At 44.4% G+C, this 15,233-nt stretch overlaps 1 protein-coding gene across 3 annotated transcripts in view; it reads right to left on the reverse strand.

Moving 5' to 3' along the window:
* Positions 1–15,233, reverse strand: part of CCDC146 (coiled-coil domain containing 146) — a 113,621-nt gene that overhangs the window by 36,265 nt on the left and 62,123 nt on the right. For all 3 annotated transcript variants that reach the window (XM_087873332.1, XM_087873330.1, XM_087873331.1), the window contains 3 exons: positions 6,679–6,761; positions 2,668–2,877; positions 122–179 (listed from right to left, as the gene is read on the reverse strand). In XM_087873332.1, coding sequence (XP_087729458.1) covers positions 122–179; positions 2,668–2,877; positions 6,679–6,761 — 351 coding nt within the window. The remainder of the gene's footprint in view (positions 1–121; positions 180–2,667; positions 2,878–6,678; positions 6,762–15,233) is intronic.

Consider the following 15,233-nt stretch of genomic DNA (forward strand, 5'->3'; position numbering starts at 1 on the left):
AAAATACATGATTATAACCTTTAACTGACTCGTCTGATTCCATGATTTGCAGCAAAATCTGCAGATTGTATTTTCAGCACACTGAATTAGGTGCCTGAGGTTATGTGAGAAATTTACTTACAGAAGCTTTGGGAACTCTGTGATAGTCCTTTTCAATTAATTTCTTGTCTTCTAGTAAGCTAGATAGGATAAATAATATTAAAAGGCAGCGTATAAGATAAGATGACCTGTATTACAGAAGGAAAATTCTCCATCCACATTTATACGGACCACAATCCGGGCAGTCCTCGAGTTACGACCGCAACTGAGCCCAAAATTTCTGTTGCTAAGCGAGGCGGTTGTTAAGTGAGTCTTGCCACCATTTGACGACCTTTCTTTGCCACGGTTAAGAGAATCACTGCACGTGCTAAGTGAGTGACATGTTGTTAAGTGAATCTTGCTTCCCCGTTGACTCTGCTTGCCGGAAAGTTGCAAAAGCGGGATCATTTAGTAAAGGAAATTATGGGTTCCACTGTGGTCGTAAATTGAGGACTACTAGCCCCATGTAGAAAGGAACGGCAAGGCAGTTTTTCAACAGGCCCCTGCCAACATCAAAGTAGTATTTTCTGAAATCTGAGCCAATTTGGTACTGTTGCCCAGTTGGCCACTGTACAATTTGGCTGAAACTTCTAGAAGGCAGGACTTAGAGAGTTGCCTTCGGGGAATAACACCAAGGACGTTCTCATGCTCAGTTTGTGTGTCCTTCTTTTGAAGTGTCACTGTCGGGCTTTCCGGTGTGTTTTGACCTATTTTCTGTTACTTATTAACTGATAATAAAAGTGCTGATTTTATTGCCCCTGGGTTTGACATTAAGCAATCTCACTGCATCTGATAGTGTCTTCTTTCTGTATTTCCGGCTGTTATAGGAACTCTCCTCTCCCCTCTCTCTCCTCTCCCTCCCTCCCCCCTCCTCTCCTCTCCCTCTCCCCTCCGTCTCTCTCCCTCTCCTCTTCCCCTCTCCTCTCCCTCTCACCTCCCTCTACTCTCCCCTCCTCTCTCCCTTTCTTCTCCCTCCTTCCTCTCCTCTCCCTCTCCTCTCCTCTTCTCTCTTCCTCCCCTCCCCTCTATCTCTCCCATCCTCTCTCTCTCCTCTCCCTCTCCTCTCCCCTCTCCCTCTCCTTCCTCTCCATCTCCTCTCCCCTCCCCTCTCCCTCTTCTCCCCTCCTCTCTCCCTCTCCTCTTCCCTCCTTCTCCTCTACCCACCCTCTCCCCTCCTCTCCCTCTCTTCTCTTCCTCTCTTCTCCTCTCCCTCTCCTCTCTTCTCCTCTCCCTCTCCTCTCCTCTTCGTCCCCTCCCCTCTATCTCTCCCATCCTCTCTCCTCTCCCTCTCCTCTCCCCTCTCCCCTCTCCCTCCTCTCCCTCTCCTTCCTCTCCTCTCCATCTCTTCTCCTCTCCCCTCTCCCTCTTCTCTCCCCTCCTCTCTCCCTCTCCTCTTCCCTCCCTCTCCTCTCCCCGCCCTCTCCTCTCCCCTCCCCTCCCCTCTATCTCTCCCCTCCTCTCCCTCTTCTCTCCCCTCCTCTCTCCCTTTCCTCCCCTCTCCCTGTTCCCTCCTCTTCTTCTCCTCTCCCTCTCCCCTCCTCTCCCCTCTCCATGGTCAATGACCATTCAAAGTTACAACAGCCACACTTATGACCATTGCGGCATCCCCAAAGTCACACAAGATCGAAATTCAGATGCTCGACAATTGACTCCTATTTATGACTGTCTCAGTGTCCCGGGGGGCACGTGATCCCCTTTGGCGACCTTCTGACAAGCGAAGTCAATGGGGAAGCCGGATTCACTTAACAACCACGTTCCTAACTGAGCAAGTGCGGCGAATCACTTAACGACTGCGGCCGGAAAAGTCATAACTTGGGGCAAAGCTCACTTAACAGCCGTCTCGCTTAGCAACAGAAACAGTGGGCTGAATTGTGGGGGTACGTCGGGGAGCAGCTGTATTCTATCTTCTTTCTATTTACCTGTGTTCTCACCTAGGCTTCCCAAAAGCACAAAGCAGACTCCTCATCATGACAAAACCCCTTTTTATTAAGCTAATGGGAATTCCTCTCATTCACATCCAGCAAAGTCCCGGTAAACAGTCTTTCCAGGGTGAATTTACAACCACAGACCTTATCAGGCTTGGAGAGCTGCCAAGCTGGTATCTTCCTACAAGAAAGTACTTGGCAAGGAGTCTCTGAGAGTCACGGATGAAATGAACTAACTGTCCCCTGCAAACTCCGCTCCCCTTTCGCTCCTCTTTATTCCCTGTGGGAGGGGCCTTTCGCCGTCCACCTGTGCCTTTACTCCCGAGTCGGCCCTTGTTCCTTAGCTATTCCCTTCTCCCGGCAGCTCTGTGCATGTGCACATCGGGAACAGGCTCCAGCTGTTCTTCAGCCCTACTTATCTCTGACTCCGAAGGTAGCTGATAACTGTCAGACGGCTGTGGCCCCCTCTCTGCCTCCGACGCAGAGCCCTCATCAGAGCCTTCCCCAGACTCCAGGACTGGCCCATGTTCCTCCCCAACCTCCTCACTCTCTGAGTCTGCCGCCAGCTGTGCTGGCCGCTGGCGAGCGACAACAATCTGGCAGTCTGGAACAACACCTTGTAGAGTTTTGTTAAAATAGGCAGTGGGCCAAATGTTATACCCACCTATTCAGCCTATACTGAATCTCAAACTCTCTCTCTTGAATGGCATTGTACTCGTTGAAGTATCTCAGGTACTGCTGTCTCAGTTTGGAGACCTCTGAAGTGGCATCCTCTGGGAACTGCTCGGCTTTTTCCAGTACCTGCTGCTGGTCTTCTAGCTTAACCGTGAAACGTTTGGCATCCTGCAGCAGCTGAATCTCCGATTCCTGTAAACTAGAATAAAACCGGTTTGTTTGTTTTTTGAATCCAACGGATACGCTCTATTGAAGAATTCATCGGTCCTCGTGGTTAATTGGTTCCAGGAGGCGTATGAATACCAAAAACTATGAGTACCAAACATTTTTTCCCCCCGTAAGGAATAATGTAGTAAGCCACAAGGCAGCTGACAGTAATAAGTTCTAGTTTGTGCATCAAGTACCAAACAAATGATGAGTACCGGGACAAAATTTTCATGTAAAAAAAAAATGCATTGAGTACCAAATTTGATGAGTTTCAAAGTATTTGAATACCAAGGTACCAATGATGGGATTCAAAAATTTTTACTACCAGTTCTGTGGGAGTGGCTTGGTGGGCGTGGCACGGCTTGGTGTGCATGGCAGAGGAAGGATATTGTAAAATCTCCATTCCCACTCCACTCCAGGGGAAGTATACTGTAAAATCTCCATTCCCTCCTCATTCCAGGGAAAGGTTACTGCAAAATCCCCATTTCCTCCCAATCAGCTGGGACTCAGGAGGCAGAGAATAGATGGGGGCGAGGCCAGTCAGAGGTGGGATTTACCGGTTCTCCAAACTACTCAAAATTTCCGCTACCGGTTCTCCAGAACTGGTCAGAACCTGCTGAAACCCACCTCTGCAAGGTACCACTATATGTGTAAAATTTACCGAACAGCATCCAACTTATTGATGCTACTGATCACTCAGTTGATCAGATAATTCTGGGACAAAGCATTAGGAGACTGATTAAAATATGTCCTGGTTGAGCCCCGTTTTCTGTAACAGATGCAATAGAATGGAATGGAATGGAATGGAATGGAATGGAATGGAATGGAATGGAACATGCGGAGTTTAGGTGGAGGTAGGGGTAGAATGAAATGGAGTGGAGTGGAATGGAGTGGAGTGAAGTGGAGTGGAGTGGAGTGGTGGGTTGCCCCCGGTTCTATAGAACCAGTAGTAAAACTGGAGGGAGGCTCTGCCCAGCAACCCCGATATCATCAGAACACTTCTGCGCATGTGCAGAAGCTTCTGTGCATGTGCGTGGCCCCATTGCGAACCGGTAGTAAAGGTAAGTAGAACCCACCCCTGGAGTGGAGGTAGAGGTAGAGGTAGAGGTAGAGGTAGAGGTGGAATGGAGTGGAATGGAGGTAGAGGTAGAGATACAATGGAGTGGAAGTAGAGGTAGAGATAAAGGTAGAGGTAGAGGTAGAATGGAATGGAGTGGAGTGGAGTGGAGGTAGAGGTAGAAGTAGAAGTAGAGGTAGAATGGAGTGAAGGTAGAGGTAGAATTGAGTGGAGTGGAGTGGAATGGAGATAGAGGTAGAGGTAGAAGTAGAGGTAGAATGGAGTGGAGGTAGAGGTAGAGGTAGAATGGAGTGGAGTGGAGGTAGAGGTAGAGGTAGAATGGAATGGAATGGAATAGAATAGAAATATAGAACATAGTTGTAGAATATAACTTTGAATGGTCACTAAATGAACTGTTGCAAGTCGAGGACTACCTGAAATGACTGAGTGAGGAATAATAAATCAGGATTGAAGCACAGAGATGCTTACAATTCACAGAGGAGGTTACAATTCTAAAGGGATCGCCTCGTTTCCAAAAGGGTTGTGTTCTATCTTAAAACAACAGGTACAGTTTGCAGTGTGTTCCCGGATCTGCATCATTCTCTGATTTTTCCAGATTGAGTGGAGAGGTTGAAGGACACGTATCAGCTTTACTGACATACCATCTCTTGCTGATAAACAGGGATCTTAAAAAGCCTATGCCGATTACATCCAGCTTGTCTGCTATACAATCTATGCAGCTCTGCCTTTATTATGTGGTCTGGAAAGTTAAATTGGCACGAAACTCATCCACCAGATTGATTTTTAAGAAGAACGGAAAGCTCCCATTACGTTTATGCTAAAAGCATTACGCGGATTGTCCATTGATTTCTGAGTGAAATACAAACCGGTTACAACTTTTAAAGCCACGTATAGCTTGGGATGAGATTTTATTTTTTTTTTAAGAATCTTTTTCTCTAGGATTTGCATTCTTCTACTCACTGAGATCTTTTGAGGTTTTTCTTGCAGCAATTAACATTCGAATCTTTTCTTTAGTCGTTCCAGATCTCTAAAAAAAATTTTTTTGTTAATTCATTCACCTTTTTGGGAGAAATATCCATTTGGTTCCGTTCCAAGCTGGGAGAAAGACATTGGAAACATGGAGGCTGATTGGAAAGATGGTTTAATGTTGAAGGAGAACCACATGAGTTTGAGGTCCTGGGCCGCTGACCACATGGAGTTCAGTGATGGGTTGCTACAGGTTCGGGCGAATCTGTAGCGGCGGTGGCAGGAGGCTCTTCTCACCCGCCCGGGTGTCTCTGCGCATTGCGTAGTGTCATGTGCGCGTGTGAGCACGTGCATGCACGCGAGTGAACCAGTGGTGAGTTGCCCCCGGTTCGGACCGGTTCGCAAGAACTGGTAGTAAAACCGGTGGAAGGCCCCGCCCACCACCCCAGATGTCGTCATCAGTGATCTGCGCATGCACAGAAGCACTTACCTTTACCACCGGTTCGCAATCCGGTTGCAAACCGGTGGTAAAGGTAAGTAGAACCCACCCCTGGAATGAACTGATAGCGACCGAAATTGAAACCCACTACTGATGGAGTTGAGAGTGTGTGTGTGTGGTGGGGGTGTTATACCTTCTCTTGGGCTTTGCACTTGAACTTCCTGTTCCTGTGCAAGAACATGTATTCTATTGGCTGTTGTCAGACTCCCACGGGGCCATGTAGGGGTTATGTAGGAGTCATAGCTGGCAAAGTACAAATCCTAGGTGTTTGTCTGAGCTAAGTTTGATGGAAGTTTGGAGGGTGATGCAATGTCCTTAGGAGATTGTGCAGTGTAGTGAGCTCTGCTGCTAAAAAATCCCTAGTGCCACGTAACAGGGTGAGCTCCTGTTACTTGTCCCAGCTTCTGCCAATCTAGCAGTTCAAAAGCATGCTTTCAATTGCTAGGTGGGCAGGAGCTGAGGTGAGAACAGGAGCTCACCCCTTTGCATGACGCACGGAGCTCGAACCCAGGATGTCAGTTCTCCAGGTGACAAGCTCAGCATCTTTAACCGCTGATCCATCGCGCCCTCCTTCTTCAATTACACCCCTCTAAATGCATGCAGAGGGATGCGGCGGCTCAATGGCTAAGATGCTGAGCTTGTCGATCGAAAGGTCAGCATTTCAGCGGTTCGAATCCCTAATGCCGCGTAATGGGGTGAGCTCCCGTGACTTGTCCCAGCTTCTGCCAACCTAGCAGTTCGAAAGCACGTAAAAAATGCAAGTAGAAAAATAGGGACCACCTTTGGTGGGAAGATAACAGTGTTCCGTAGCGCCTTTGGCGTTTAGTCATGCCGGCCACATGACCACGGAGACGTCTTTCTGACAGGACTGGCTCTTCGGCTTTGAAACGGAGATGAGCACCGCCCCCTAGAGTCGGGAACAACTAGCACATATGTGCGAGGGGAACCTTTACCTTTACCTTTAACAAAGATATAAATTACTGACTTTGCACCCTTCATTAAATTTGTACTGGAATAAAGGTTGTTCTATACTAAAGACAATAAACTATAAATTGATTAGTTAAGGGTTTTTTAAAATAAAGCTATAGTTATCTGGTTCACCTCACATTATAAGCCCTAGGTGCCAATTTACAAAGCACGGGAACTAAGTTACACAATATTATATAAGTCAATAAATTTCAGAAAGGCTGAAACACAGGTTTTAAGTAACTACTGAAACATTATGTATACAATAAATACCAGAGGCTTACCTTACTAGAGTATCATGCAACATGGTGTATTTCACCTTCAACTCAGCCAATCGGGTTCCAGGGATTTTTCCATCATAAAAGAGCTATGAAATTGCAAGAGAATAAAGAGTTTCTAGTGAAATTGTGAAGTCACCATATAGGAAATTTACTAACCTTAAGACAATACCTAAATAAATTATAGTTGAGTTATATTTGGCAATCGACAATTAATCAATACATAGCTATATGCTTGTTTCACAACTTCTGGAATATCACAGAATTATCATTTTTTTAAAAATATTAAGCAAATAGAGCCATTAATATAAAAGAATATTCGTAAAATAATAATCAATTGATAATACTCAAATAAACTTTATACTGTAAATTTTAATAGATGCACCACATTGTTGATAGAACCCTGGTGAAATCAAAGGGAGCATAAGATTGAAACTATAGGTAGATCGTTTAGTGGCATAAGTCATAAGTCGAGGACTATCTGTACCTCATTTTGAAAAAAGACAACAAGTTGCAAATTTTCTTTTTTCAATCTACCTTGTTTGTAAATTATTGCTGTGGACAGTCATATCTACAGTCATATCTACAGTTAATCTCACTAGAAAGTCAGACACTTAGATGGAACACCCAAATTTTGATCACAGGACTCTGAGGATGCTGTGATGGTCATAAGTGTGAGAACCGGTCATGTCCCTTTTCCGGTGCTGTGGTAACTTTGAACGGTCACTAAACACATGGTTGTCCGTCAAGAACTACAGGTAGTCCTCGACATATGACCGCAACTGAGCCCCCAAATTCTGAGCTAAGTGAGTCATTTGTTACAATCTATTTTACAACCTTGTTGGAAGGTCACAAAAGGAGACACTGCAACTGTCACAAATATGAGTCTCTGAATTTTTATCACCTGACCGTGGGGATGCTGCAACGGTTGTTAAGAGCAAAAAATGGTCGTAAGTCACTTTTTTTTCAGTGCCATTCTAAGTTTGAATGGTTAGTAAACAAACTGTTGTAAGACAAGGACTACCTATACGTGAATCAGCAGCAACAGGCTAGTTGCTAATACATGGCTTGAATCTGTCGTGAAATCCTCCGAGGTCTAATACTGGTTCGCTGCGCGAGCGTGCATCCACAGTGCACGCCAAACACGTGTTTTGCATGCATGCACACCGCAGGCGCTATCGCCTTTTCCAAGGTAAGTAGATTAGTGAGGGCGGGGGAACAGCTGTGCTGCGTGATTTAGATTCGCTAGGAAGCAGGATTTCTAGCTGATCGTCAGAAATACCGGTTCGCCCGAACTGGTAGATTTTATTACTACCAGTTCGTCTGAACCGGTCCAAACCGGTAGCATTTCACCCCTGTCCTGAACTAGTCACAGATTTATTAAAATTGGCTCCAACATTTAGGCCAGAATTTTAATGGAGATTAATAGCAATGTCATCATTATCAGGAGTTTGGTAGAGATTCAGTATTGCATAAATATAACTAGAGATCCGTGTACATAGCAACGGGAACATTACAAAAAGGAGCATTTCCTGCCTGAGTCAGAAGTTCAGTATGTAGCCTTTGGTCAGGAATTTATAATTTCGCAGCTCGTTTTAAGCAACAGTTCTCCAGGGATATGTCAAACAGAACAAGACCTGGAGTCCTAGAACCTAATATGAGTGATTTCTGAGAATGCTTGGTATTTGACCAGCGGCATTATAAACCCCGGTCTTGAAAATGACTCATCGAATCGAAGGAGGAATTCCTTCCTAGAAGTTTAGTTACACCATAATTTTATCTACAGGCAAAATAGGACTTCAGCTCTTTTTAAAAAGATTAGTCATGCCGTTTTGGAATTGGAACGGTACCCAAGTTATTCCCTCTTTACTGTTAAAAGCATCCTTAGGGGCTGTTCTGCCCGGGCTACGGATCCCAAAGAACGCAGCACACACGAAGTCCGTTCAAATCTTAGTTTACTGAATAAACCAATCTTTTACAACAACGGCTGTTAATTAATTGCATTAACAGCCGCCAAGAATTCAAAGAATAATAACTGAAAGCTTACTGTGGTTGGCAGAATGCCCAGAAGCAATTTGCAGGAAGCTGATAAGATAAGCAAGACAAGACACGAAGGTATGTGAATGAAGTTGTTCCCTGCAAATTGCTTCAGTCGGCGTTCCTCCTTAAATAGGCTAAGGGAGTGGCCAATTAGCCCCAAGCCTTACTCTCGAGGAGACCTCCTCTTGAGGAGCCACTCCTGCCTTCTCGCGCCCTGCATCGAGAAGAGGCTCCTCCTCTTCTTCCTCTTCACTTAAGGGAGCTTCTGGAGGTTCTGAAGGCCCTGGCTGAATCCCCGCCTCTGGCACCACATCTTCTCCAGCCTCCTCATTGTCTGACTCGAATGCCAGCTGCACAGGCTGCTGGCGCAGCACCACACCAGCCTCCTCGCTGTCAGAATCAGCTACTAGCTGCACAGGCCGTGTACGGGCCACAACAGGCTGAACAGGTTGTCTCCGACTTATGACCACAATTGAGCCCAAAATTTCCGTTGTGAAGGAAAACATCAGTTAATGAGCCTTGCCCCATTTGAGGCCCTTTCTTGCCAGAGTCGCGAAATGAATCACTGCGATTGTGAAGTTAGTAGCACAGTTGTTAAGCGAACCTGGCTTCCCCCCTTGACTTTGCTCGTCAGACGGTCGCAAAACGATATCCCGTAACTCCGGGACACTGCAACGGTCATAAATATGAACCAATTGCCAAGAATCTGAATGTTGATCACCTCACCATGGAGGTGCTGCAATAGTTGTAAATGTGAAAAATGGTCGTAAGTCACTTTTTTCGGGGACCTTGTAATTTTGTCACTAAATGAACTGTTGTAACAAGTCACTAAATGAACTTTTTGTAAGTCAAGGACTACCGATCGAATACGTCAAATTTGTTGACTTAGCAGTAATAATGAAAAATAATGCGATAAGGATATGCTGAAGATGCCTCGATCAACATTTCACTGTTTTTAATATATATTGCTGATGGTTCAATGAACATTTTTAAAAAAACATATTTGCAACAGGGGGTTGAGCAGGGGGTTGGGCTAGATGACCTCCAGAGTCCCTTCCAACTCTATTACTGTTAAAGAAACAAAAAATAGGGATCTTTTCAATTGGTCAAGGAATACTGATCACAGGAAAATAAACACATACCTCACACAGTTCAAAACCAAAGGTTTAATTTTGGTATTTTCTTTTTTATGACCGGATAAACAATAAATCTAGAAGCCTCACAGATCTGCTTTTATGGGAAACGTAGCTAATGAACCTGAAGGAAATAATCCTTATAAATAAACAAACAAAAATGTAGGAAGTATATTTTGATAGCTTCCCAATTTTTATAGCTGATTGCAAACGGATTTATAGCTTTCCCACTTAAAGTTTGAACGTTAATAGGCAATTTTACCGCTCTAAGCATCATTTCCTACAATAGGGTGAAATTCAGGTTGCCTCTGAGCAGGGGTGGGTTCTAATTTTTTTTACTACCAGTTCTGTGGGCGTGGCTTATTTTGTGGGTGTGGCTTGGAGGTCATGTGACTAGGGTGGGCGTGGCTAGCTGGTCAGAGTCATTTCTGGAAGGTCCTTGCACTTACAACCAGTCCTCGCACTTACGACCCGACTCATTTGTTTGCTTTTAACACTGATCAGCTGTAGGGCGGCCCTTTGAAGCCCCGCGGCAAGAGTTTAAACAGTTTTTTTTCCCTCTAGTCATCAGCTGGGACTCAGGAGGCAGCAATAGATTGGGGGTGGGACCAAATAAAAGGTAAGAATAACGTGGGGGGGGTGGGAGGGCAGTGGGGGGGAGAACCAGTTCAGTGACGTCATACTGTCACCGTTACCGGCTCAGCCGAACCGGACCAAACCGGGAGGAACCCACCACTGCCTCTGAGATATCCAGATTCTTGAGGCCTTCATCAGCCTGGCCATAGTGTGTTCTTGTTGACAATATCAAATTGTCTATTTTGGCTTCATCCAGGGTGTTTTTTTAAATTCTTCCTAGTCTAGACTACAGTTTGAAATTCCCTGCTGATCTCTCATCCAGCTATTAATCCAATTCAACCCTTTATACCTGTGATGGCGAGCCTATGGCACACGCGCCGTCGCCAGCTGCTCTTCTAAATTCCGGTGCACACAGGCGCGCTGGCCAGTGATGGGTTGCCCCCGGTTCGCACCGGTTCTATAGAACCGGTCGTAAAATTGTTGGGAGGCTCCGCCCACCGACCTCGACGTCACCAAAATGCTTCTGCGCATGCGTGAAGCAAGGTGAAGCAAGGGCACTTGCGCAGCCCCATTGCGAACCAGTAGTAAAGGTAAGTAGAACCCACCCAGGGGTGAAATGTAAAATTTGTTACTATCGGTTCCGTGGGCGTGGCTTGGTGGGGAGGGGGGGTAATGTGACTGGGTGGGCGTGGCCAACTTTTTTTTTTTCTTTTAACTTTTCAAAGCATTTTTTCTAATGCTTTGAAAAGCCTCTGCTGATCAGGCAACTCAGCTGGGATCGTCAGAGACTTTTCAAAGCATTTTTTTTTACCACCTCTTCGGCCAAGAGGTTGCAGAAAAAAATGCTTTGAAAAGCCTCTGAGGATCCCAGCTGAGCCGCGCGATCATCAGAGGCTTTTTTTTTTTACCTTTAAAAGCATTTTTTTGTCGGAAGAGGTTGTAGAAAAAATGCTTGGCATGGTGGGTGGGGGGGCAAAGGGATTTTTGCTACTGGTTCTCCGAACCACATGCCGCCATCGCTACTGGATCAAGTGAGCCGGTCCAAACCAGGAGCATTTCACCCCTGAACCCACCCCTGGCGCTGGCCAACTGGTCTTCATGGGTGCCGGAGCACCAGAAAATGGCAGTTTTTCAGGCCAAAAACGGCCTGATAAACGGCCAAGAAAAAGGCCGGAATAGGGCCTGGAAAAATGGCCAAAAATGGCCAAAAAACAGGCATGTGTGTGCCGGCCACCTGGTATTCGGGTTTCCAATGCTCCAGCATGCGCGACCAGCTGACTGGCGCACATGCACATGCACACGCATGCGCCACAGCCAGATGGTCTTTGGGTTTCTGGCGCTCCCGTGTACACAAATCAAAGGTGGATTTCAGCAGGTTCTGACCAGTTTTGTAGAACCGGTAGCGGAAATTTTGAGTAGTTTGGAGAAGCAGTAAATACCACCTCTGACTGGCCCCGCCCCCATCTTTCCTCTGCCTCCCGAGTCCCAGCTGATTGGGAGGAAATGGGAATTCTGCAGTATCCTTCCCCTGGATTATTTATTTATTTTATTTTATTTTATTTATTTTATTTTATTGAATTTATATACCGCCCTACTCCCAAAGGACTCAGGGCGGTGAACAGCCATAGAATAAAACATATATAAATACAAAATTTAAAATAAGATAAAATGAATTAAATAATTTGGCTGAACAAATTTAAAACCCCAATAATTTAAAAACCAAATTTAAAATTTCCATTTAAAAAGGGGAAAGACTTAGGTCAGGCCAGCTTGATGAAATAAGAAAGTCTTGAGCGCGTGACGGAAGGTATGCAGATCCGGGATCCTCCGTATCTCCGGGGGGGAGCTCGTTCCAGATAGTAGGTGCCCCCACAGAGAAGGATTGGGGTGGGAATGGAGAGTTTACAGTATCCTTCCCCTGCCATGCCCACCAAGCCACGCCCACCAAGCCACGCCACGCCCACCAAGCCACACCCACAGAACCGGTAGTAAAAGACATTTTGAAACCCACCACTGGCGCAAATGCACACGCATACAAATGCGTTCCTGTTTGGGCACTTGGTGCTAAAAAGATTCGCCATCACTGCTTTATACGTATACCTCCACACACAAAGACATATACACGTACGCATACAAATTAAAGATATCAATTATCCTATACAGTCCAGATTTTTTAAACAGCCCACCCGCTGGGACATTAGGAAGTAAACTTCTTGTTCAGCCACAGAAAGAACAGAACAGAACAGAACAGAACAGAACAGAACAGAACAGAACAGAATAGAAAATATGGAATGGAATGGAATTCTTTATTGGCCAAGTGTGATTGGACACACAAGGAATTTGTCTTTGGTGCAAATGCTCTCAGTGTACGTAAAAAGAAAAGATGCATTCGTCAAGAATCATAAAGTACAACACTTAATGATAGTCACAGAGAACAAATAAACAATCAAATCATATTAGGAAACCGTCAATATAAATCGTAAGGATACCAGCAATAAGGTTATAGTCATACAGTCATAAGTGGGAGAAGATAGGTGATAGGAACGATGAGAAGATTAATGGTAGTGCAGACTTAGTGAATAGTTTGACAGTGTTGAGGGAATTATTTGTTTAGCGAAGTGATGGCGTTCGGGAAAAAACTGTCCTTGTGTCTTGTTGTTCTGGTGTGCAGTGCTCTATAGCGTCGTTTTGAGGGTAGGAGTTGAAACAATTTATGTCCAGGATGCGAGGGGTCTGTAGATATTTTCATAGCCCACTTTTTGACTCGTGCAATATGCAACTCCTCAATGGAAGGCAGGTTGGTATCAATTGTTTTTTCTGCAGTTTTAATTATCCTCTGAAGTCTGGGTCTGTCTTGTTGGGTTGCAGAACAAAACCAGACAGTTATAGAGGTGCAGATGATGAGTTCTCCCAATTGTTTTATAACTGAGAGAATGAGAATCAACTTTTGTCATTTTAATGTCCTTTACAATAAACGATTTATTATCTTTTCTAATAATGATCACTTTACTATTTCCAGGTAATTAACCAAGTGAAAGAACTACTAAAGATTTTTTTTCCTTTCACTGAAAACTGACCGTTTCTTATAGTGCAACGAATGATCAGTTAATCGGAGTATTATTCTTATTCCACACCTACGAAATTTGCCCGGGAATCTTCGGTGCTCAACTTCGTCGAAAAGTATTTCTGAGTTCAAATAAGGATTGGATAAATTCGGTAAGCTTGGGTGAGAAAAATCTCATCTTTACCGAAGCCTGCTGTTGATCCTCATTCAGCAGAATTTTTATCATTTGAAAATAAACGATAAGATAAACCGTCTGTCATTTTCCGCTAGTTCTCCAGAATGCTTTTTTAAAAAAAACGGGATTATATTGCCATTTTCCAATCCGTGGGTACAAAGGCTGATCTTATGAATGTGTTATATGCTTTTATTGCATACTTTTAAATCTGAAGAATAGCAATTTTATACTTGAGCAATCGCTGAACATTAAGCGTTTTATTTTCCCACGCTGATTATGAGACTTCTAGCTTTGAAACAGTGGGCCTCCTTCCCCAAATATGCTTGCTTTGCTATTACACAGGTAGATCTTGACTTACAACTACAATTGAGCCCAGTACAGGTAGTCCTTGACTTACAACAGTTCATTTAGTGACCATTCAAAGTTACAACGGTGCTGAGAAAAGTGACTTATGATTGTTTTTCACACTTATGATCATTGCAGCATTCCCGTGATCGTCAAGCAGTCTTTAATTCGAATTGCTATTGCTACAGTTATCTTGTTTCCCAGGTCTATTTACAATATTTCAGCAATGTTTGATTCTATAACCATTCTTGCCTATTTCCTCTCAAAATCTTCTCCCTGGTTCTCACAATCTTTACCATTTTATTTTATTTTTATTTATTGGTTCGATTTATATGCCGCTCTTCTCCGGAGATTCAGGGCAGCTTATAATGCGTTAAGCAATAGCCTTCATACTTTTGTATATACCTGCTTAGTAGGGCTTTGCCCCCCCTCCCAAGCGGTGTTCTTTTTTATACAAAGTCAGCTTATTGCCCCCACAATCCGGGTCCTCATTTTACCTACCTCGGAAGGATGGAAGGCTGAGTCAACCTTGAGCCTGGTGAGATTTAAACTCGCAGTAATTGCAGGCAGCTGGCAGCTAAGTGCTACTTAACAGCGCTTTAGTCCACTGCACCACCAAGGCTCTTTGGTGGTACATTCCTCCATTTCTCCCCTCCCCCCCTTTTTTTTTTGCATTCTAAACTACAGCAAAAAGGCCAATTCCGCATCAGGGATCATTAGGAAAGCAAACGGAAATTTGAAATACTACTCCGATCATTATTTCCTGCAATCGCTTGAACCGGTGATGATTGGGATTCAGATGTGGTTTCTGTGAGGTTGATATCGTGCGGTTGGGAAAAGGGCCAAAAAAACTACACACACACACACACACACACACACACACACACAATGACCAGGATGAGAGTGAGTCTGGAGCACAGGTATATTCAGTACATAGACATAGACATAGATATAGAATTCTTTATTGTCCAAGTGTGATTGGACACACAAGGAATTTGTCTTTGGTGCATAAACTCTCAGTGTACATAAAAAGAAAAGATGCATTTGTCAAGAATCATAAGGTACAACACTTATTTATTTATTTATTTGTTTGATTGATTGATTTATATGCCGCCCTTCTCCGGAGACTCAGGGCGGCTTACAATACTTTTAAGCAATAGCCTTCATACTTTTGTATATACCTGCTTAGTAGGGCTTTTGGCCCCCCTAAGCAGTATTCTATTTTATA

The sequence above is a fragment of the Pantherophis guttatus genome, chromosome 7 (assembly GCF_059756535.1).
Source record: "Pantherophis guttatus breed Tessera chromosome 7, ASM5975653v1, whole genome shotgun sequence".
NCBI classification, from domain to species: domain Eukaryota; kingdom Metazoa; phylum Chordata; class Lepidosauria; order Squamata; family Colubridae; genus Pantherophis; species Pantherophis guttatus.